General features: G+C 38.8%; 1 protein-coding gene across 2 annotated transcripts in view; it reads right to left on the bottom strand.

The window, feature by feature from the left end:
* Window positions 1-1,274: 1,274 nt before the first annotated feature.
* The window catches only part of EFCAB11 (EF-hand calcium binding domain 11), a 117,833-nt gene continuing 95,242 nt past the window's right edge, over window positions 1,275-23,865 (bottom strand). Inside the window, exon 6 of one of the 2 annotated variants that reach the window (XM_065403533.1) lies at window positions 1,275-1,970. In XM_065403533.1, the coding sequence (XP_065259605.1) occupies window positions 1,871-1,970 (100 nt within the window). In that variant the 3' untranslated portion in view covers window positions 1,275-1,870. Of the gene's footprint in view, window positions 1,971-23,770; window positions 23,812-23,865 lie in introns of those variants that run through there. The other variant, XM_065403535.1, reaches the window with a different exon arrangement.

Raw genomic sequence — 23,865 nt, 5'->3', positions numbered from 1 at the left:
ACTAGAGACCTGTTTCCCTGACCCAGAATGAGATTGGTAGCTACTCTCTTCCTCCTATTATTTGTTATTTATTTACAGTGATACTGCCTACATGGTAGGCACTTTCCGAATACTCAGGAAGAGCAATCCCCTCTCCAAAGAGTTTACAATTTGAAGACAGACAAGTAGACATAGATTGAGGGAAGGGGAACAACAGTAGGAAACTGACTCATAGGCCACTACGCTATGGGTACTGCCTACAGAGGCACACTTATGGTGTTGTAGCTATGCCACTGTAGCATAGACACTGTCTACAGTGGCGGAAGGGGTTTTTCTGTTGCTGTAAGAATTCCATCTCCCTGAGCGGTGGTAGCTAGGTCAACAGATACATTCTGCCATTGACCAAACTGCCTCTAAGCCAGGGGTTAAATTGGCATAGCTATGGCATTCAGGGGTATGAGTTTTTCGCATCCCTGAGTGCCATAGCTATGTCAATTTAATTTTTAAGTGTAGACCAGGCCATATATTAGTGGTTTTCAACCTGTGGTCCATGGATCTCTGGGGGTCTGCAGACTGTCTAAGATTTCCAAAGGGGTCCGCACCTCCATTTGAAATACTTTAGGGGGTCCGCAAATGAAAAAAGGTTGAAAACCACTGTGATAGATAAACCAGCTATTTAAAAGTTGACTTGAAATTTTGGAATAATTTTTGCATTTTTCATGCAAGTACACATGGTAAGTAAAAAATTAACACTCGAAGGACAGACCCAATGACCTAGCATCAAACTTTCTACTGTCTGTTAGGAAGGCTATATGAAAACAGTGGAAGGTAAACGGTCCCAGATAAAATAAATCAAACAAGGAGGACTTACGACATGTTCTGAAAATAGCCATAGTGTGGCTCAGAGGGGCAAGTCTGAAGCTAAGAGAACAGGCAATTTCCTATAAAAGTACAGTACAAAATCTTCATAATCAGCCAATGAGTGGGTGAGTGTGTCTGTGCAGGCAATAACAGATTTCATCTTAATTTCCACACAGCTCTTGGGAAATACCCGGGTCAAAAGATACACTACCAGAAGTATTCATTGAAGTTCATTCAAGATTTGGGTATGTACCTTGGGTTTTTTACTCACGAAAGCTTATGTCCAAATAAATCTGTTAGTCTTTAAGGTGCCACCGGACTCCTTGTTGTTTAAGTTCAGGTGTGTGACCTAAACTTCAGAGATTTCTCTTTATCTCTGAGAGTTCTTTTAAACTACCTCTAAAAGAATTAACGGAGAAAAGCCTTAAAAGTGTGAAAGTTTATCTTACTGTTTTATTATTATTAAACACTTCATATTATCCAATTCTTATTTTTTTTAACAGTGCAATGCTTTGGAAATAAATCACAGAGTTGTCCAACCAATAAATGACCTTGCAATTGAAACAATGTGTGATATTATAAGAAAAAGGACAAGGTGTTTATATGGAAAATAAACATACTGATGGTTTAAAAAAAAGTTTTATCAGCCACAAAAGGTTTAATCCATTCAGTCTCAGGTAGCCTCTCTATAAAGGTATCTGAGACATTTTGGCTCGTTAGTGAAATACTGCTGAAAAAGTCAACAAATAAAATACTGAGTATCTGGAAACCAGTCCCTCTCTTTTCATCTATTGAGCCAAACAGAAAAAGTTCATAATTGAAGTTCCCACAAAGGATAAATTGTGGATCAATTTAGATTTCAAATATTTTCAGTATTACACACACACACATAAATGAATACACCCTAACTGACAACTGTAGAGCTTCAAGAGCAGTTCTTCAGAGCTGCATTCATAGTAAGAGTGCTACCTGAAACAACTGAAGTTTCATTGATTTTTAAATAGCTTATCTTTTCACCAGAAAATACACTTTAGGCAAAGTGCAGTTGTGATACTTCATTTTGTCCATAGTTCATTGCAGATTCAAATTCTTTGAAGCTGACATGACCATCAGAATCCTGATCGACTTCCCTATAAAAGAAAAGATATTATAGATATCTTACAGTTTGTATTATAATTCACCAATATCCTTCTGGAGTATTCCTACTATGGTGTCACTAGAATTACACAAAACCAAACCAAAACAAAAAACCTTACCTTTCTCAAAGTTCTTTTAAAAAGGAGAGCAAGGCAGGTCTACACTAGAAATTTACATTGGCGCAGCTGACCAATGCGCTGCGCCGCTGTAACGCATTTAGTGAAGTCTCTTAAGCTGATAGGAAAAAGGTCTCCTCAGGGCCGGCGCAACCCATTAGGCGACCTAGGCGCTCGCCTAGGGCACTACAATTTGGGGGGCGGCGACCGCAGCGGTATTTCGGCGGTGGGACTTTCCGCTGCCTCTGTGGGGGCCGGCATTTCGGGGCGGGACCTTCCGCTGCCTAGGGCGGCAGAAAAGCTGGCGGCGCTCCTGGGTCTCCTGCTGGCTTAATAACTCCAGGTCCATGAGAGGCGGTAGCTATGTCAGCGGGAGAAGCTCTCCTGCCAACACAGCTCTGTCTACACCGGCACTTAGGCTGGTATAACTACATTGCTCAGGGTTGTGGGTTATTCAAACCCCTAAGGGACGTAGATACATCAAAGTAATTTTGTAGTGTAGACCAGAACTTAGTACCATTATCCACATCAACAGAAGGGAAAATAGAGTCATAAAGAGGTGAAATGATTTGCTCAAAGTTAGTGAAAGACCTGGAAATAGAACCCAAGCCCCTCACTTCTAGTCCAATGTTCTATCCACTGTACCTCCTCAAAGCTCTGTGACAGGACATGGTGGCAAAACCCACATAGCCCTTACTGCACTGCAAACTGGTAAGCAATTTACCTTTTGTAATGATCACTGTGACATCTTTAGCCCGATACTTAGCTCTTTACTGGACAAAGATAATGCTAACAAAAGACCACACTTGATCCTATGAAATACCCCAATGCAGGACTAATGTCAGACCAAAGAAGAGGTTTCAACAAAAGGTCTTTTTTGCCACTCTCTCAGCTAATATAAAGCTATGCTGAACTGGTACTTATCGATAAACTCTAATGGTAATCATATGGTGGCCCCAGCAGTTTTGCATTATTTAATCTTCAATTCAAAAAACATACATTTATAAAGTTTCTAGTCTTTATAGTTATAATGTAAACCCTCCAGATGTAAATTTAGACAACTGTGTTTTTGTTTGTGCTTGAAGCAACAGTTCTGAAGGTTCAAACTGCTCTTATTTATCTCAAAGGTGTTAACAAGTAAAGTATTAAAGGGTGGTAGCATAATTAATGTCAAACAGCATAGCTTTAAGGAAAATAGGTCTTGTCAAACAAACTTTATATATTTTGATGCAATTACAAGTTTGATTGATAAAAGTAACTGTGTTGATGTAATATACCTAGATATCTGTAAGACATTTGACATAGTTCTGCATGACACTCTGATTAAAAAAATTAGCACCACACAACATCAATATAGTCCATATTAAATAGATTAATTGCTATTCAATTTCTTTATCAAAGGTCTGAAAGTAAATATAAAATCATTGCTTGTAAAACTTGCAGATGACACAAAAATTGGTAGAGTGATAAATAATGATGGGAACAGATTAGTTATACACACTAATCTAGATCACTTGGTAAACTTAGCCCATTCAAACAAAATGCCTCTTAATACAGCTAAATGCAAAGATAACTACTAGGAACAATGAATGTAGGTCACATTTATAAAATCGGGGACTGTATCCTGGGAAGCAGTGATGCGGAAAAAGACTTAACGATCATGGTAGATTACCAAATGACTTGGAGTAGTCTACACTGCCCCGCAGTTCAGACTAAGGCGTTCTAAATAGCAGTGCTCACCAAAGTTCTGCGCCGTAACTCCTTTGTGTGGATGCTGCAGACACAAACTTAAAAGTCCAAAGTTTGGACTACTGTAGTCTTTTAGTGCAAACCTTTAAGGTCATTCCCACAGCATCCACACAGGAGAGTTACAGTGCTTGACTTTGGTCTGCACTGCTATTCACACCTCCTTAATCTGAACTGTGCAGCAGTGTAGTCATGCCCATGAGTTCCCAGTGCAATGCTGTACCTAAGAGGGTGATTGTGATCCTTAGGATATGTAAGCAGGGGAATATTAAGGAGAATTAAGGAGGCAGTATTATCTCTATCATTAATGAGATCATCACCAGAACACCATGTCCAATTTTGGTGTACACATTTCAAAAAGGATGTTAAAAAATTGGAAAGCATTCAGAAAAAAGCTAGAAGAATGACGAGATCTGGAAAACATTCCTTACAGTAAGAAACTTAAAAAACTCAATGCATAAGAAGGTTAAAAGCTGATTTGATCATGGTCTACAAGTACCTACATGGGGAAGAGATTTCTGATAGACTAGCAATAAGGCATAATTTGTTAACAATAAGAATAATTAACTATTGGAATAATTTACCTAGGGACACGGTGGATTCTCCATCGCTTGAAGTCCTGAAATCAAAACTGGATCCCTTGCTATAATATATGCTGGAGTTCACACAGAGTGATGGGGCTGATGCACTGTTAATGATTTCACTGCTGAACAACACTGAGGGTAGGCAGGGTTTGGGAATGTAAGGAGAGCTGGACTGGCAAGTACCACCAATTCTTCCCATCAGTCTGACCCTTGTAAACAAGATACAGAAGACTATACTTGCTGATCAGTGCTTGCCTTTTATTATTTTTATTTACACTTCAGCATAGATATGCCTGATGCTGTTCAGACAAATAAGAGTGACTGGTATTTACCTGAATGATCTTACAGTCGAAATGCTCCTCTCACTTCCCTCGAGGGCAAGAGGAGAATGTCCACCGCTACATCCTCTTAGGGGGTGTACCTTATTTTAAAAAGATCATCTACCGAAGAATTTTTAAAAAAATCTGCTTTGGTGATCATGTTTGCTAGTTTGGATTCCAGTAATAATTAGCTAACTAAGATAACCAGACAAACAATACATCCAGATTGATATTTGTGAGCTGATGTCTAAGAAACGAAGTCTCTGACATTATTATGAGACATGAACCATCTATTTTTCAAAAGGACCTTCAATCAAACCTCTAAACTTTCTGCCAGAATCAATGACAGGCACACATTTTAGAATTTAGGGTTGAAATCCTTCATTGAAATCAATGGGAGTTTGTCATTGACTTCAATGGGGCCAGGATTTCATCCCAAATGTCTGACTATCTAAGTAGTGGGTGCAATTAGATGTTTACCCTCGGCCCCTGATTGGAAGCAGTTTTTGAAAATTTGGCCACTAAAAGGCTCTTTTAAATCAAAGTTCAGTATATGAACAATCTTTTAGCAGAGATTAGCAGCACATGTTGACTGATGAATGGTAAATGAGCTACGGCTGGTTAAAAGTAGTAAATTAAAGAAATACTATACTTAATTTAAAATGTGGATTTCTGAGAGCTCTGGCAAAGTAATGTGAAAACCACAATGGTCTCAGAGAGTTAAATCTTCATCTTCATCCACTGGAGACAGATGAAATACTTACCTTTGTGATTAAGAAAATAATGTGTTATAGTATATTGCTCTAAAATAACTGCATACCTCAGAGGTCACTATTCATTTACCTTTATTTAATAAAATATATGTAGATATTTCATGGTATGCAGTAGATAAGGCAGACTGTGTGATCTTTTACTTGAATTTTAGTAATAACAGTATCACAAGTTACTGACTGTGGAATATAAATTACCCTCTTATTAAATTAGCTAGTTGAAGACTCCTGAAACCATCTAAGTATTTTTTCTTGAGGAACTGGATTAGATAAATGGTACTTTTCTCTCAACAGGAATATTTTAACTGTAAATCTCAATAAGAAGTGTAAGTGAATAATCAACAAGAGTAATGTTTAATATATGTTGCCTCTTAAAATTTCCTGTTTATTAATCACTGAAATAGAGTACTTACTTTAAAAAGTTATTCACACACTGAAAATGTATTTTCACCCTTTCATTTTATAAATAACAATATTATGTATTGATCAGCCACTATATTTTCCTTTCCTTTGTCACATTTAAAACACAGTTTATATAAGGTTAAATCTGGCACTTCTTGCTCAGGCATAACACCCATTGAAGTTAGTGAGTGCAGAATTTGGCCCACAGCATTACAGTATTTCTTCTTTTTATATTACAAATAAGCTTCATGTAACCATTACCTAGAAAACGGGCACTAAATCTGAGAATACACTGATCCTGATTTATAGATCAACCATGTTTATTCACCATGTCGATCTAAAAAGTGCAAAGGAATAGGTCATAATTTTTATATATGCTCCCTAGCTTGTGTTTTCCCCCCCAGTGGATTCAATGGCTGAGTTACATGGTGAGTTGGAAAGCTGAGTGATCATTCAGATCTATGATATTAAAAACAAAGATTATTTAATTGTACATTGAAGGTATATGCTGCATTAATTTGAAGGATGAAGTTTTAATTGCAGACAGAGAACACTCATGAGAAAAAAGCAAATGTATCACATAAATAAAATTTAGAAAGCAAATAAGACATTAGGGAGGCAGCCAGTGTAAATTTGTAGCCCACAGGGCTAGCTTGATTCTTAAATAATCAATATAATTAATACATAATCTATAGACCAGGCTACAAATTAAAACTTCAAAGTTATTTCTCATTGAATTCCACAGTGATGGGAGTTTACTGTGGTTATTGCTGCATTAGAAAATTGAGTATTTCCCAAAAAGTGACAAAATACATTTTTGTTTGTAGTGTTGATGTAGCAGTGTTGGTCCCAGGATATTAAAGAGACAAGGTGGGTGAGTTAATGTCTTTTATTGGTCCATCTTCTGTTGGTGAAAGAGACAAGTTTCGAGCTACACAGAGCCGACCTGGAGAAGAGCTTTGTGTACCGTGAAGCATGTCTCTCTCACCAACAAAAATGGGTCCATTAAAAGATATTACCTCACTCACCTTGTCTCTTTAATATCCTGGGACCAACACTGCTACAACAACACTACAAACAAAAATGTTTTCTTGGATTTCAAAATTTTCATTGTACTAAGATGACTTGTTTTTAAATCTTGTGATATACCATTCTCAAATACAGTACCTAGAGAATTCAACACTACATACAATACTTAATGAGCTTAAAACAATGAAAGTTTGATTTACTACTTTGGTGAGAAAAATGTTTTCCAAGCAGATACATATAAGCTATGATCAAATACAAGATATTACACCCATGTACAGTAATCACTCATGTCTGTGGGGAGGAGTTTTCCAAGCCCTTCTTGGGATCTGAGGATCATACTCTTAAAGGCCCTGCAACATGACAATTATACTGCCAGAGTTAGCTGGAGAGGATGGTGAGAGCCATATGAAGTGCTCTATCACAGTTCAGGACAACTACACCTCCACTCCCCCTCTATGGTCCAGCAAAGGCACCCACTCAGACTTCTGGCTCCCCAGATGTCACCTTTCTTGGGTGGAGACATGTATCATTCTCCCTTTTGACCACAGTATTTCAAGGCTGCACAGATCCCTGCCTACGCTGTGAATTCCCAGCAAAGTCCTACTAACTAAGAAGGCCTGCTTTACTTTTCTCCTCAGAGACAATGTACACTGTAACTAACATAGGCAACTTACCATATAGCTCTTTCAAAGCAAGCACATTTATTCTTAAATTGATAGCATTACAGAAGAAACATTACAAATAATAAAAGAACCTACACTCATGCTAATAAGTTTACCAGAGATCACCCCCTGACTCCAACAAGGGTTCTGCCCGGTAAACAGTCCTTCAAACCTAGGATTTTTTCTATGGTCACAAATTCATAACAACTGTTAGCTCAGAATAAGCATCCTCATGAATTTGAGTGTCACTCCTTTATCCAGTCTGGGTCTTTGAAGAGACTGTGAATTGGTAATCAGCTAGACAACTGATTTCTCTTCAAGGTGCAGCTTCAAAAGGATGGATCTGTAGGCGAGTAATCTGCATTCCCTTCTTCCCAAGGATTTCCTAGGAAACCTACTCAACTAACAGTTCATTCTTGTCTTAGGCCATTGTCTAAAAGAGTTCTTTGAAGCTCGTAACACTTCCCAAGGTTGACATTAGTCATGTCTCCTAGACAAGTTACATACAATCCAACAATAACAAACAAGCATTTGCATTTTTAACACAATGAGCTCCTTAAGTTTAACTTAATTCAATAAGGTTTGTCCAGGATATTGCAGAAAATTGCCGTATCACAGCTCCTATGAGACATCTGAGCGCTGAGTTAGCTCACATTTCCATACCTAGGTTTCTCCACCACTTACATACAACCTGTTTAAGACATGCTAAGAGTACTAGTGGCTTTTCCTTGTCTGCTATGGTCATGTAAGTACCCCTGATAGAAGATTCAATACTGGAATACGCTTCCTTCATGAATCTTCAAACCATGGGTTATTCCACACTTCCTGCTCTCTCCTCATCTACGTGTGAGTTGTACTTAAAGACAGGCTGAGTATTCTCTTTAAATAACTTTGGACACTGGTGCCCTGCAGATGAAGAGTTCTGCGGTTTCCTGAATTACCCTGGTGGCACCTTAATTGTAATGAGACACAGCAAGCCACTCAGCAGCACTGTCTGTATGTATGAAATGTGACTTGCATTGTTGTCCACAGTCTTCTCCCAAAAAGCTGCTCTGCTCTGAACATCTCTGGCACTTCCCTTTCCTTGCATCAACCACAAATATCCAATTCATCTTCTAAGGGAGTTATATCCCCATTAATATTTAGCTTTCTACCACATATATCCTATTAATTATTAATTATTATTATTATTATTTATTTATCTTTGTAATCGTAGTGCCTAAGAGCTCTAGTTGAAATTTTCCAAACCACACTTACCTAGTATACGTAAATTACACTTAGCAAATATATTATGGTCATCCTTGTCTTTCCCTTTCATTGTGTTCTACATCGACCTGTCACATTTGTCTCTATTTAAATTGTAAATACTTTGGACTAGGGATTATCTTTTATTCTGTATATGTTCAATAACCATTACGATGAGGACCCCAATCCTGAACCCTCTCTCCAGGAATTACTGTAGTACAAATAAAAAGTACTAAACATAATACAAGACAATGTGTCCCTAGCCTCTGTTTGCCAAAAGCTTGGAATGGGCGACAGGGATGGATCACTTGATCACAGAATTCCGATCACCTGTTCTGTTCATTCCCTCTGGGGCACCTGGCATTGGCCACTGTCAGAAGACAGCCCTTTGGTCTGACCCAGTATGCCATTCTTATGTCCATTCATGGCTGCTAAATGTTCATGGCTACTACTATTTCCTGATATGTCTGCTCCAATGGGAATTTCTTATGTGCTAGAAAAAAATCACAGGAATTTCAACTGGGAAAAAATTGCCAAAGTGACATTTTCACATGGAAAAGTGTTTATGGAAACAACAATGAAAAGACAGAACATTTTCTTGAAATTGTAAAAAATGCCTCCATGTGGAACACATAACTTGTAAAGTATTTCTTTTAATTATACCATATAATTCCAGAATGTAACTATAATTTATCATTTGAGCATACAGTAAATTATAGTGAGGGCATATAGACTTGAGAGTTTATAGTTCAAGGTTATAGTAGATGCTTTGTACTAAAACAGTCTGGATAGCTTTGAATAACAAACTCACTAATTGACACATTATTCAGAAAAATTATAGCAACTACAAGGAACTACGGAATTTGACCCTTATGTATATAACCTCACTGGGTACATTAACAGTAAAATTCTAACAGCCAGGCAGAGTTTTAAATTAAAAAGAATGTTTTAATTTTGTTTTATTTTTGATTGTTTGGTTCTGAATTTTTTTTAATGAACTGTCAGAGGAATAATTCAAACTAGAGTCAAAACTTCCATCACATTAGAGCCAAAGCTGTCATACTGATTGAACAGTGAGAGTAAAAATTACACTTCATGCAAGGAGCCCCTGCTGGGGATGAAATGACCCATCAATTGAAGATTCAAGGATGACAGCTTCTCCAACAAGCTGACTTCTCTTCTGATTAACCAGCCAGCTCTTTCTACTTCTAGTGCTTGCTTCTTTGTTGATGGGATTCCTGCAGGGCTCCCACAGCAGTTTAGTTAGTAATGCGTATTTTCATTTAATTTCTTTAAAGACATAAGTGTTAGGAAAAGCCACTTTGATACTTAGTAAACACAGAAGAAAAAGATTATTGTAGTTTTGTTGGCTAAAACAGGATGTATATTATTGGATTACTAACAGTTAAAAGTTCTATTTTGAGAGAGGGAGGTCTCAAGGAGGTATTTAAATTGTCATATCATCACGTTATCATCAAGGTATAAAGGTACTTATCCTTGAAATAGCCTGGAGTGCTCTCCAGTTTGTTAAATGATATTTTTAAAGTAAGGATCAAATTATATACTAGCTTAAAAGAGGATCAGAAAAGTGGTTTATGTTATGCTTAATAAAATAAGAATTTTAAACTTAATCTGGAACATTCCTCTTTTATCATGTGTTTAATTCATCCTGCCAATGTAACATTTTACAATGAACTTATTTTTCTTTCAAACATTAAAATGTGAAAATATTTTATTTGAAGTCAGCAGCACATTTATTGCTACTATTAATGAATGTGTAAAGATTACATTAGCTGACAGAGTGAACAAGAACTGAATGGTATGGTACCTGTAGCCCAACAGACCAGCAGTCACCTCTGAGCAAGGGGACAAAGACAGAAAAAAAGCCCTGTCCTCTTCCCACTGAACAACAGCAAAATTCTCCAGGAGCAGGAACAAACTTTTTGTTTACAGTTAATTGTAGGAAGGTTCTTAAGTTTATACAAACTGATCCTGAATCTTAAACTGTTTGAATTCAGTTTGGAGAGAGGGGTGTGTAGTTCATGATGATGCTTATTTAATAAGAACTGTTCTGCTCATTTTCAATATCACAGACTGTAATAAGATGGACAATACGGATATTTTCATTTATTCTGTTTCGTTTTTAAGAAGAAAATAATTCAAAGATATCTTAAAACTGACAGACTCTTTATTCCCTTCTACTGTAGGCACTTCCTCCAAAGTTCCCTCCTCCTGTGGTTCTCTTCCTTCCTCCAAAGTTGGTCCATTAAATGGATTAAGAACTGGCTAACTGGCAGATCTCAAAGAGCAGTTGTCACTGGGGAATCATCATCAAATGAGGGTCTTTCTAGGAGGGTTCTGCAGCAGTGGCACCAATTCAGATACTTGCTGGGTGGGGGAGGGGGAGAATTCCGGTCCCTGCTCGTCCCCCACCCCCTACAGGGATCCCGGGTCTCCCTTGGGCAGGGAGTCTCTCCTCTCTCTTATCCAACCAGTGCCACCAGAAGTTGAGTCCTTAGCATGCTCCCCTGTGCTCTGCTGTCCAAGAACAGATTCCCTGTGTGCCAAGCTGCAAAACCATTTGGACTGGCTGCCCCCCTGTCTGGACGAAGAGGCAGTCAGGCCAAATTTGAGTTGCACTGCAACGCTGTGCACCAGGTCGCAACACCACTCACTGAAATTTGGCCCGGCTACCCCTTCATCTGTATGAAGGGGCAGCTGGGTCAAATTTCAGTAGTGTTGTGACCACACAGCTGGAGCAACATTCCAGATTGCTCTAGCAGCAGCCATACTGATTTAGTATGGGACCACTGCTTAGAAGTGGTTGGGCGATCTCACACACAGCCCCCTATTCGTCACATTGCTCTACCTGGCACCACTGTTCTGCAGGGATCAGTTGAGGCCTAAAATCATTCAATATTTTTATCAGTGATACTGAAGTCAATATAAAAATCATTGCTGATAAAATTTGTTGATGACACAAAGATTAGTAAATAATTGGTAAATAATTATGAGGACTGAGCAGTCAAACAGAACAAATAAGTTTGTTTGGTAAGCAGGCTCCATTCAAACAAAATACATTTTACTATAGCCACATTCAAAGTTATAAATATAGGAACAAGGGATGCAGGCCATACCTCAAGAATGGGGAACATTCTCTCTCTACTTCTGATATCTATCCAGAAGCCAAGCCATAAGATGTAGGGAGGATGGGTTGAAAGACAAATTATCCCATTATTTTGGGATAGCAAGACTGGAATTATAGGTAATGTTCTTAGAGGACATATTTACAATAGCATCAGTTCCAGGTATCAAAACTGCCTTGGCCAGGCATGAGCTATCAGGATGATTTTGGTAACATCTTGTCTGATCTTCCTGAGTATCCTGGGAAACAATGGAATTAGTGGGTAGGCATACATCAATGCAGGGGACCATCAAATGAGAAATATGTCTGAAAAGAACCCTGGACTCTGACCTGTAACAAAAAATCTGACACTACTTGTTCCCATCTGTCACAAACAGATCAATTGACAAATGACCTCAATCCTTGAAGAGTGTCCAAATTACCGAGTTCTTGATTGTCCACTCATGATCTGTTGCAAAGTGTCTGCTTAAATTGTCTGCTAAAATGTTCTGCAGAATTGTGGAGACAACTGATGCTGAATACACCAGTTCTATAACCAAACTCCCTCTTGACACAGCAGGGATGATCGTGCCCTTGACTGCCTATTTATATAGAACATGGCAATTGTGTTGTCCATCAAGAACTGACAGCTAGTCCTTGAAGCAGAAGTAAGAATTCGACACAAGCCTTGTTCACTGCTCTGAGCTCCAACACATTTATATGTAAGTGAGTCTTCTCACCAGTCCATTTGCCCTGTGCTTGATGGTGGTCTAGATGTGTTCCTCAAGCCAATAGTAATGGAAAGCTTAATAAAGTTCTGATTGGGAGGGATGGTGAAAAAGGTACACCATTGCACATCTTGTTGGGGGTCTTTCCACCAGTCCAATGAGGAGAGAATAGCTTATGGAATCTGCAGAGGCATACTGTATCTAAATTGGGTCTGTTTGGTGCATACAGTGATTTTTAGTCAACCCTGCATTTAGTGTAGGTGTAGTCTATCATGCTACATGACAAACTGCAGGCCATGTGTCCAAGTAGACTTAAGCAAGTCTGTACCGTATCTGTGGATTTAAATGAAGCTGCATGACAAGCATGGACATGGTTTCGAATCTGTCGATTCGGCAGGGCAGATACACTTTGGCTGTCTTGGAGCATAAAACTACCACTACTAATTCTAATTGTTGAGTTAGAGTTAAAATAGATAGGGCAGTATGGATCTGTATGAAATAACCGGCTAAAATAACGTTCCTGACCTAGCGGTCCATTGTTATGGAGTTCCATGATTCCTGGAAGTAGTAGAGGCTTTTCCAAAGGGAGGGGAAGAAAGGACTAGATCTGTCATTGTGGTTAAATTGTGACTCTCAACCAACCCATCAAAATGATTGTTTGATTGTGTCTGTGGGGTAGGATATAGCTATAATTGTTGCACCATGTCTCTTCTTCCGGTAGCACTGTCTTTTTCTAGATCATTGATCTCTGATAAAATAAAATGCATGGTGCTGTCCTCTGTCTACAGTATGTGTGAGGTCTACTGTTTTCTTTCTGTATACAGGTGTATATACCCACGGGAGCGAAGTGTGGCATAAGAATCATTCCAAGTGTGAAAGGCTTCATCAGTTTTTGCACTGAATAGATTTGAGTCCTTGAACAGAAGATTCTCCACTGTTCATTGAACTTCCCTGGGGATTCCTGAACTCTGGAGACAAGATGTGTGCTTCATGATCACAGAAGTAGACATAAATTGTGAGGCAGTTGCAGCAGCATCTAGAGCTGCTTGCAAAGATGTTCATTATACACCTCTACCCCAATATAACGCAACCCGATATAACATGAATTCGGATATAATGTGGTAAAGCAGCGCTCTGGGGGAGCGGGGTTGCGCACTCCGGCGGATCAAAGCAAGTTCGATATAACGCGGTTTCACAGTAAAAAATTTTGGCTCCCGAGGACAGCGTTATATTGGGGTAGAGAGGTATCACTAACTGTCCCAGTGAAATCAGGCATTTAAATTCCTCCCTATGTTCCTGTGGCAATTTATCAAATAAATAAATATATTATACTTTAGAAAATCATAACATGAAAGCGAAGTCTGATAATTTAACATTCTAAATTATAAGCTTACAGAGGAATAACATTTATGACCAAACAGATCGTCATTTTGGCTCCTTTTGGGCTAGAGTCATCTTTGACTGGCACTGTGTATTCTTTTTGTTAGCTACCACAATTACCAAAAAGCCGGGTACTGGCTGTGAATAAAAGGTACTCTTCTCCCACATAGTATCATTTGTCTGATTTCGTTGAAGTTCCTTTACTGTTGCCAGTGTCCATCCAACATTCTTGGCAAGGTCCAATAAAGCTTCATTAATAGGAAGAGCCACTCTTCCTGGCATAGTAGTGTAGAGAATGTCCAACAATTTATGTCAGGTACCATGCACCTCCTCTATTGGGATCTTGACATTTTTAGCTATCATTTCAATAAATCCTGGAAGTTCTTCTAGTCATCTGGATAAGATGGTGTGGAAGAAATTATCACCTCCATCTAAACACAAGGATGAGATAGCCACTGGGTGCGTGTATATCCTCATTGTGGAGCTGCTCCTCCTCAGAAATTTCCTCTGCTGGTTGAGAATCATGAGGGAACATCTGTGGCTGCGCAGGTTTTTGCCTCTGAACAGATAGGAAGGATCTCTCTCTAGGAGGTGGTGCATGGGAAAGATGCCTACGATCAGGACCCCAATATGGCCATGTTGGTACATTACAGCAGTAGGAGCCCACATGGAAGGATACCACTTTCATAAACCCTATGAAATCTAGGCTTGTATGAGATCCTAGATTACTTTTCTGACCATAAAATGCAGAAAAGGGGGACATAAAGGAATAAGTAGGGGACCCCTCCCCACTGTGTTCTGAGTCCAATGATGAATATGAACAGTCTAACTTTAAAGGTGGGGCTCTTGAGACAGAAGTGCTAGGGTGTAATATAGGTCTAGGAGACGGTGTCAGAGAGGAGGTCTGTATTGTTGAAACAGTGGGTGTGCATACCAGAAGAATGTTTAGCTCAACTGAAGTTAAGGGAGACTCCAGCTCCTCCAAAACCTGGCAGTCCTTTGATGCTGTATACTTCCCCGGTACCAAGATAGATGGTATCATAAACTTCTACACTGTAGAGTAGCTCATCAGTGCTACTTACTTAGAATCACAGGATTAGAAGGGACCACTGAGTCATCTAGCCTAACCCCCTGCCAAGATGCAGGATTTTTTGTGTCTAAAACTGTCCAAGTGATCGGTACCCAGTACTGAAGCACTCACTGCCACACTATCTCCTGAGGCCATTGCCTTCGTACCAGAGGTAGACAGTTTGTTATCTCAATACAGTACTGAAGAGTCGGTACCGTGCTCCTTTCAAGCTCCCACAGTTCTTGATTCAGGCTGTGGAGTTTCCTTGGAATGGGAGTGAAGAGGCAATTTAGACCGCTTTATAGCAGAAGTTCTCTGAGGAGATCAGTTTCTGGACTTAGAAGATGCTCCTTTACTTCTACAAGTTTAGCAGAAAAAGACCTACCAAAGTGTTTTGAATCTGGAGCTTTGGAAGATGGAGCCCAGGAGCTGACAGATCTGGAACTGACGGGGCACTTCTTGACAAAACTGGTGGTTGTCCAAGGAGGTCAACTATACTCATTTAAGAAATGGGCCACCCAGAGTGGTCTAGAAAAAACATTTTAATTCATGCCTCTGGCTATTTAGAAAATGACTTGCATACTGAACATGTACAGAGATATGGGATTCCCCCAAACAAAAAAGGCACCTAATATGCCCATTGTCAATAGGGACTGCCATCTTGCAACTCATCTAGCTCCCACATTTCATGCCTGTTTAACCACAGATGCACTGTCAGTGAAATGCAATTGTTCTAAATGATACTATTAGTATCTGTGTAAATAAAGGAATCTAAAATCTCACCTATTTGATAGATTCGTGCTTAAAATGTAGTTCAAGTCTTTAAGTAAAGGGACAGTTGTAAAGACTCATAAGTATATTAACATTAATGGAAAGAAATGAGTCTGTCTTAAACACTATGGTACCTAAATGGAGATCAAGCAATTTCTATTTCAAATATATAATCACTTCAGCAGAGATATGTAGTACCATCTTGAACCTGATTATGAGATAAAAATGGGACAGTGATAGTAATCATTTAATCCCCTAAGAACGGCTACTCTGAAGAGCTTTCTACTCTGTGCTCAAATGTCTTGTAGTATGTTATGATCCAGCAAGAAAGAAGCATAATGATGAGGAAAATTATGTTTCCAATAACACTGGTTTTTCACAGTAGCAGGGCCTTCCACAAAAGAGGCAATAAAGTGAATCCTGACCACTTTAACAGATGGTGGTGTGGATGAGTGCACAGATGCAGACTATTTGAAGGTAACAAGTTCATATCCCTTGACTGAAGGTTTAGTAAGGATTTGAACTCTCAGGAGTAATGTAGCAAAGATTATACAGATTCCTAGACACATGGGTCCTGTGCATTGGTTTAAAAAGGGTTGGGGGAGATGAACCATAAGTATGGGGGTTAATAAGTTATTTGTTAAGACAACAAATATTACAGGAAATCTGATGCCATTTAGCAGAATAAAGAGGGAGATCTTTCACAATTCAGAACAGGAAGGATAACAACAAAGACTAGCGTGACCTGACCTTTTTTCATAGGTAGAGAGGCAGAAAGAACTGAAACACTATCTTGGCAGATACTTTGACGAGAAGCCAGCAGTCACCTAAGACTCCTAAAGTACCACTTACGGGGGTTTAGAAGCTTTGTATAGCAGCCATCTTCCCTTGCTGTGCAACTTGTATGCCAAATAATTAAGATTAAATGTGACATAAAGGGCTTTGCTGCCAAGTGGCACATAAGGTATGGACAAGATTTCGAATGGACTGAATAGAGTACAGTGCTATCTTTCATCCCATTTTTCTCTTCTTTATTTCTAACTCCCCCCTCACAAAGGTAACAGATACTTCCTTATCAAATGTAAGAGTCTCTTCGCCACACTCCTTTGAATTCTTTTCTGCTTTTTCAATCTCTCATCTGATTGTGCTCAGATTTTTGGTTCACAATACACTGTGACATTAGGAGAGTTCCAGTTACAAATACTCTCTAAATTAACAAATTTCCAGTACACAACAATCCAAACATGCAGTGCAAGCCAGAAAACTATCCAATCATTTGAATTTATAATTATTGAAATGTTTATGTTTTGGAGCATAATGCTTTCCAGGCTGCATCAGAATTTGAAGAAGTCTATTCTCTTTTTCTAGTTTATTATAGTGATATTATAAACCATTCCTGTGGGTGAGGAGGGGAGGAATGTGTTATGTATAGAAATTCTATGAGAGTTTCTATACAGTGCTTAGCCCACATTAATGGCATATTTAATAGAGTTGTAATTTTTAAGATCAGAGGAGTCTTAGCCCAGTAACATCTTTTAGAAAGATATCCAAGCTTGATTTAAAGACTGAGTGATGGAGAATTTACCACACTCCTGGCTAATCTGTTCCAATGGCTAACTACCCTCAATGTTAAAAAGTTGTTTCTTGTTTTGCTGATTTCAGCTTCCAGTCTTGGATCCTGTTATGACTGTCTGCTAGATTAGCTCTTTAGCTTGAGCTATCTTATCCATGTATAGATAATTATAGATGGTGATCAAGTTGCCCTTTAACGTCTTTTATAAGGTAAACGTGTTGCATTCCTTTAGTCTTTCATTATAAAGGTATTCTGGTGACTCTGAATCCTTAAAAAATTTTCAACATCATTTTTATGGTGTGGATAGCAGAAATGGACACAATATTTTAGCAGTGGATTTAGCAACACTTTATACAGATGTATACCTGAAAAATTATGGAATATCAAAAATTAATAAAGAAGAGTTTAGTGCTGGCCTGCAGCTGGTATATTCTTTCATTAAAGAGTCTAATTTCCAAATTTAACAAAAGAGTGTTGTTAGTCCCCTTGCTTTAACAAGCAATAATTCACTCATACAAAATTAAGAAATAATAAATAAAACCAGAATAGAAATGTTAAATATAATCTATTTTATTTTTTTTAAAAAAATGAACAATATTGGCATAATAGATACTCATTTAGGAGGAAAAATGCATTTTTTATGAAAAGATAAAAACTCCAGAATGAACATAAGGTATAGTTGCAGGCAACTGAAAAGCTGTGGCGTTTCGCCTGTGCAGATGGAAGCTGAACGGGGGGAATCCCTGTAAGTTATAATATCTTTTCTTATTTGCCAGCATCAATACTTTCCACTGTGTTTATAAAACAAAGAATTCCAAAAGGAAATTATACAAAAGCCCCATAACTTAAAGTGTGAGACCTAATGTAGTAAAATAAGTAGCAATGTTTAATATTAACCATTCACTATGTGAAGTATGATCAAGTCTCAATAAAACAAAACCCAAATGAGAACGGTGACAAATCGCATGTTGGGCCGGTACATTAGGTAACACCGTGTAGGATAACTAAAGGTTTGTGTGTGAAATCTAAATTCTCAAATCTCTTTATTAATAATAAAGAGAGAAACAGATTAGGTAAATACTCCCTGGTTGGAAAAAGACACTATGCATGTAAAAGAAATTTTATCCTGGGGAATGTATTTTAGTGGTCATTGAACTATGAGACAGCACTAACTAGAGTCAGGCATTGGGCCATACGTTTCCATTCTCTCATGCAATGTGGAGAGAAGCAGTAAGGCACTAAGGCTGCAGAGAAGAGTTGGAGGAGGGACCATGAGAAGATGAAAGGTAGCGAAGAGGTAGAATGTTCTCCACCATATAGCTGCCTATAGCTTTTCTGAGGCCAACACCACAAAGCACATAGCTGCCAAAAAAATTGGGTAGGATGTCCCATGTTTTGCAAATATGTTTGGGTAATATCAGTCCTGGCTAAATTTCTGTTTCACAACACAACATACCCTCTCCCAGCAGCTCTAGGGGCTGTGATTTCCTCTCCCTCATCTTCTGACGTTCCTGTTTATTGCATCCCTGAGCTGCAGTTACAGCCCCACCCCACAACTTTGCTGTCTTACACTTATGCTCAGTAAGAGTTTAAGGGTGCTAACTACTCAGGACAATGCAATTTATAATGCAGTGTAAGTTCTTGTTGCCATGAGCAGCAGTAATTCTCCCTCTGGAACTTTATTGTACCACAGAGGAAGTATGAGTGCATGTCTAGCGGGGAGCCAGCCAATCGGAGAAAACCAGAATACTATGCTTCTCGTGCATGCTGTGAAAAGTGGAGCATAGTTGTCCTAAGGTCTGCAGGAACTGGTCTTGTTGTTCCCTTGGATTACTAACCTATGTGTGATCTGGTGGCAGTGTATCTATTCTCCTCAGGGGGTGCCAGAATGCCACCTCAAATGCAACTCAGTTGTTGGGCTAGTGCTCCCTTTCCATGGGGTGTTATAGAGGAAAGAGAGCATATGACCTATTGTACAAGCTTTCTCCCACAGTTCACTTTGTTACTGAAACTGCTTGTACCATCCCATCTATATCAATACTTGAAATATGCTTGAGAGACTGTAAATTGCTGTGAGATGCATTGGAAAATGAGACAACATTCTGATGTAACCAGATGGCCATTGGTGACTGGGTAGAGACAAAACTAATTGTATGTGTGATGCAAATCAAATTTGAACCCAGATATTAGAAACTAAGTGTATTAAATTACTGTACTATCTAGCCCCATTCATATACAATATTTAAAAAAATGTTTTAATAGTTAGATATTGGTTAGATATTGGTGCCCCTTTTCAACTTGAGCAGCTAGTCAAAGTCTGGGGCCCTCGAGATGTTCCAGTTGGGAGTAGAAATGGATGACAGTCCGGTATGCTTTCATGCACTTTTATTTACAAAGAACATACAAAGTCTTGTGTCTCTGAATTCAGAAGGAATCAAATAGCAGAAAACAGCTTCTTTGATCATAACACCAAGAACACTCTTCTCAGCCTGCACCCCTGATCCAAAAACCTCTCCCTGAGTTTCTTCCAGGGTCAGACACTGTGCTGTTATCTGCTCCTCCTATCTCACTCTCCCAGTTTTTGTCTTTTCTGTTTTCTCCCACACACTACCCACTACCCAAAACAATACTCAGCAAAAGCTCCTGAATGGGTTCACATACTCTTTTTGTCTTAGGTGGGGGCTTATCCTTACAGTTATGTTAATTGAAGGGTGCATTCACACCTATTAATCTCAATAAGGTTTTAACTCAATCCATGCCAAGGTTTCACCCAGCTCCTAATATGTATTAATTCAAGCAGTTCATTTTTGAAGAAAACTTTTAGATAATGCCCTTTTGCATACCTTCTTACAAAAAAAAATGCTCATTTTTTTAATTAAGTAAAACATTTAAGCAGATTTCTATGTGTTATAAAATAGACATTCATAACAGATTCTGTCCTTTGATTTCAGGGTGGATTGATTTAAATCACAAATGGAAAGCCTCAATTTAAATAATTGATTTTAATCAACATTTCCATTGTACTTCAGCGATCTCCTGAAATTGTTTCTTTTAGACAGACAATCTGTTGTCACACAAGCACGTATTAGTGGATCATTGTGTACATTGCTCCACCCATCAAGACTCAGATTAAAGAATTTCCCATCAATTTTTTTGCACATCTGTTCTACCAGGGTGTGTGTGGCCTGATTGTAAGGATTGAACCAGGTCAAGGAAGTGTTTTGTTCTGAACAAGATGAACGAAAAATGTGTTGCATAAATGAACTGTGCAATCTTTTCATTTATGGAGTCCTGCTGGAATTTGCTGGTCCTGATTACAAACTCATCCTTGATTTTACTGGATGATGAAAAAAAGATTTTTTTTTAAATAAGTAATTTACTGTCTGACATATGTTTAGTGGCAGCATTGCTGGTAGTACCAGCAGATGACTCTGAAGTTGTAGACATTGCAGAGGATGGATATTCATACTCTGTCACAGGACATGACTCCTCTCCTGCCTTCTCCCCACAGAAACAGCATGGACTCCAGTGGTAGTGCCGTCACCATATCTTTTTATTTTAAGTTCCCTCCACGATTTCCACATCAATCCCTGTGCAAGAGTCTATTTACAGCACCAACAGCTCTCTTTGGCCCTCTCCCTGGGATCTGAGGGGAACAGACGTCTCTCTCTCCCTTGAGGCCTCTGAGTAACTGGGCTCAACTAGCCTTAATCCTCTCTCTCTCCCGCCTCCCTTGGCACTTCCTTCCTGCCTCTTTATCAGCCCTGGGCTGATGGGCTAATTGGCTCCTTGTCCCATCCCGCTGGCAAGCCTGATTCTCTAATTACCTCTGTCAGCTTTCTCAAGGCTCACCTGTTCTCTCCCTGCACTCTGATCACTCAAATGAGTGCATTCTGTCAGACACCCTATGTCTAAGCTGGACCCTGGCATGATAGTCAGTCCATAAGAATGGTGCAAAACTGAGTTTACTAACCGGCTGATCTAGATTCTTCTGACATTCCACATCATCTTCAATGTCACTGCCTTCTGAGGAGCACTTTTCATAATGTTGTTTCATTATGACAACCAAGCCTACTATCTCTTTTTTGCACTGTTTACATCTGGCATGTGTTCCTTTTTTACCCAGAGGAACGGAATTTCTTGAAAATATTCCCAAATAGGGTCTTTTTTACAACCTGCAGCCATGGCAGTGTTTTTTCTCTAGTTCCTAAGTGTTGAAATCAACATTAGAGGCTGCACTCTGAAGAATGTTGACCTTCTTCCCATTGTACTGCTTTGACACCAGTGTTGTACCTTTCTGGTTCCACACACTGCTCTTTCTCCCTTGTTACATAACTCCTCTGCCCCACACCTCCTAGCCACCCTCAGAAAAACAAAGAACTAACACGAATCCAAGACTTCTGCTCATGTAACCCACTACAGTATTTTATTTGTTTAGAGACAGAGAGGGAGACAGTTGTGAAATCAATGGATTTCTGTTTCTATCTTTGTGTACACATGCAAGGAGACAGAGCAAGGCCATTTACTTGAAGTGCTCAGGACCATCCAGGAGCAAGGGTTGGTAGTTACTGGGCAGAACAGTGAGCTGGAAGGTACGTTTCCATGGTGGGTGGATTCATAAACAGTCATAATTTGAGAAGTGAGCCAGTCAGAGCTCTGATAGGGAGAAGCTATAAAATAGGAGTATGAGACCCAGGTGGGCTCAGGATGATCCTGAGGAGATCACATGATGGTGTCTCCTGAAGTCAGAGGCCGTGTCCCAATGCCTGTGATGACTTTGCCAGTGTCTTGCACCCAAAAGCACAATCTCTGTATCCCTCACAGGATGAAGCCCTTTATACACTGCATGACCTTTTGTGCCATATTTATAAAGCTTGATCTCAAAAGTTAGCTGTTTTTCCTCTGATTGTTTCTTTACATAGAAAAGCAGCCTTTAACGCAAAGTTTTTGACAGAGGCTTAAGGATGCATATTTATTTTTTATTTACATGTTTAAGAGATTATAATTTTAGGCATTAACGTATTTTGTATTAAATTTAGATTTCATTTTCAACAGGTTTATTTTTACAAAGAAAAAAATATAATTTAAGAAACAAAATGAAAACAAATCTGATTTTTCATGTAAATTGGATTTGTTTTTTAAAAAATCAGATTTTTATCCACTGTTTGATTTCCAGAAATCCATTTGTATGTATTTGACTGTTCATAAGTTTTCCCAAAATGCACTTCTGCCAAAAATGGTCAGTGTTTAACCCAGCAGTTCCCAAACTATGGGTTGCGCCCCCAAGTGAGGTTGCTCCATCGGCAGATGGGGTTGCGAGCCCATGTGTGAAGGACAACATTTTTCTCTACAAAATGGCATCCTCCATGCTGTCTGGGGCGTGGGAAGCAGTAAGTCTGAAAATGGAGTTATGCAGGCAAAACATTTGGGAACTGCTGGTTTAACACAATATATTTTCATTTGCTCTGCAGATTCCCACTACTGAAACATTACTGTAACAAGAAATAACAACCATAGGAAATGGTGAGGAGAAATCTTAAAGGCTGTAAAACTACTAGTGGGGAAGGATTGTCCAATGGTTAAAGCACAGGTTTAGGATGTGGAAGACCAAGACTAAATTCCCTGCTCTGCCATGGACTTCCTGTGTGACCCTGGGCAAGTCACATAGTCTCCCTTTGTAAGCATCTTTTGCCACAATTTATTAATTCAGAACAGAGTTCTTACCCCTTTATGTACTGAAAACGACATAAAACAATACAATATCTGTGATTAGCATTATGTGAAAAATAATTCCTCAGCTAAAACAGCAATGCTGAGGGTATACAGCCAAAATCCAGTTTAGACCATTACATTCTGCTGATGCCCTCTCCCCACTGATACTGCTGCAAATATGAGAAGCATAAGAAAAAGGTTTTTTTCTGCGTACTCGCCAGCATTTTAGATGTCTGCAAGGGAAATCTAGAATTTAGCAAGTAAATAAAGGAAGCGATTTTAAAGTATTTTAATTTTTTTATATACACACATATTTTGTTCCTAATTTGGGATCATATCATATTTATGTTTCTAAATAGTAGTGGACAAGTGGAAGCTTAGAGTACTCTTTTAGGAAATTGCCTTTTTTTTTTCAAAAAAAGGAAAAGGCACTATTTACAATTACACTGTTTCTATTTACTATGGATTAATGATGATACTTCTATGTAGAGGTAGAAGAGTGCTAAGCCTGTACACAACTGATTTTCATTAGAGGTTTTTAGAAATCTATGGCTTCCGATTGATTCTTGTCATTTTTCCCTCTTCGGCAACTGGATTCACCATCTGTTTAAGTATAAAGCAACACATAAGGGTAGCATAGAGCTGAACAACACAGAC

This window comes from Emys orbicularis, chromosome 4, assembly GCF_028017835.1.
Source record: "Emys orbicularis isolate rEmyOrb1 chromosome 4, rEmyOrb1.hap1, whole genome shotgun sequence".
In the NCBI taxonomy this organism is placed as follows: domain Eukaryota; kingdom Metazoa; phylum Chordata; order Testudines; family Emydidae; genus Emys; species Emys orbicularis.
This window is presented reverse-complemented; position numbering and strand designations above follow the sequence as displayed.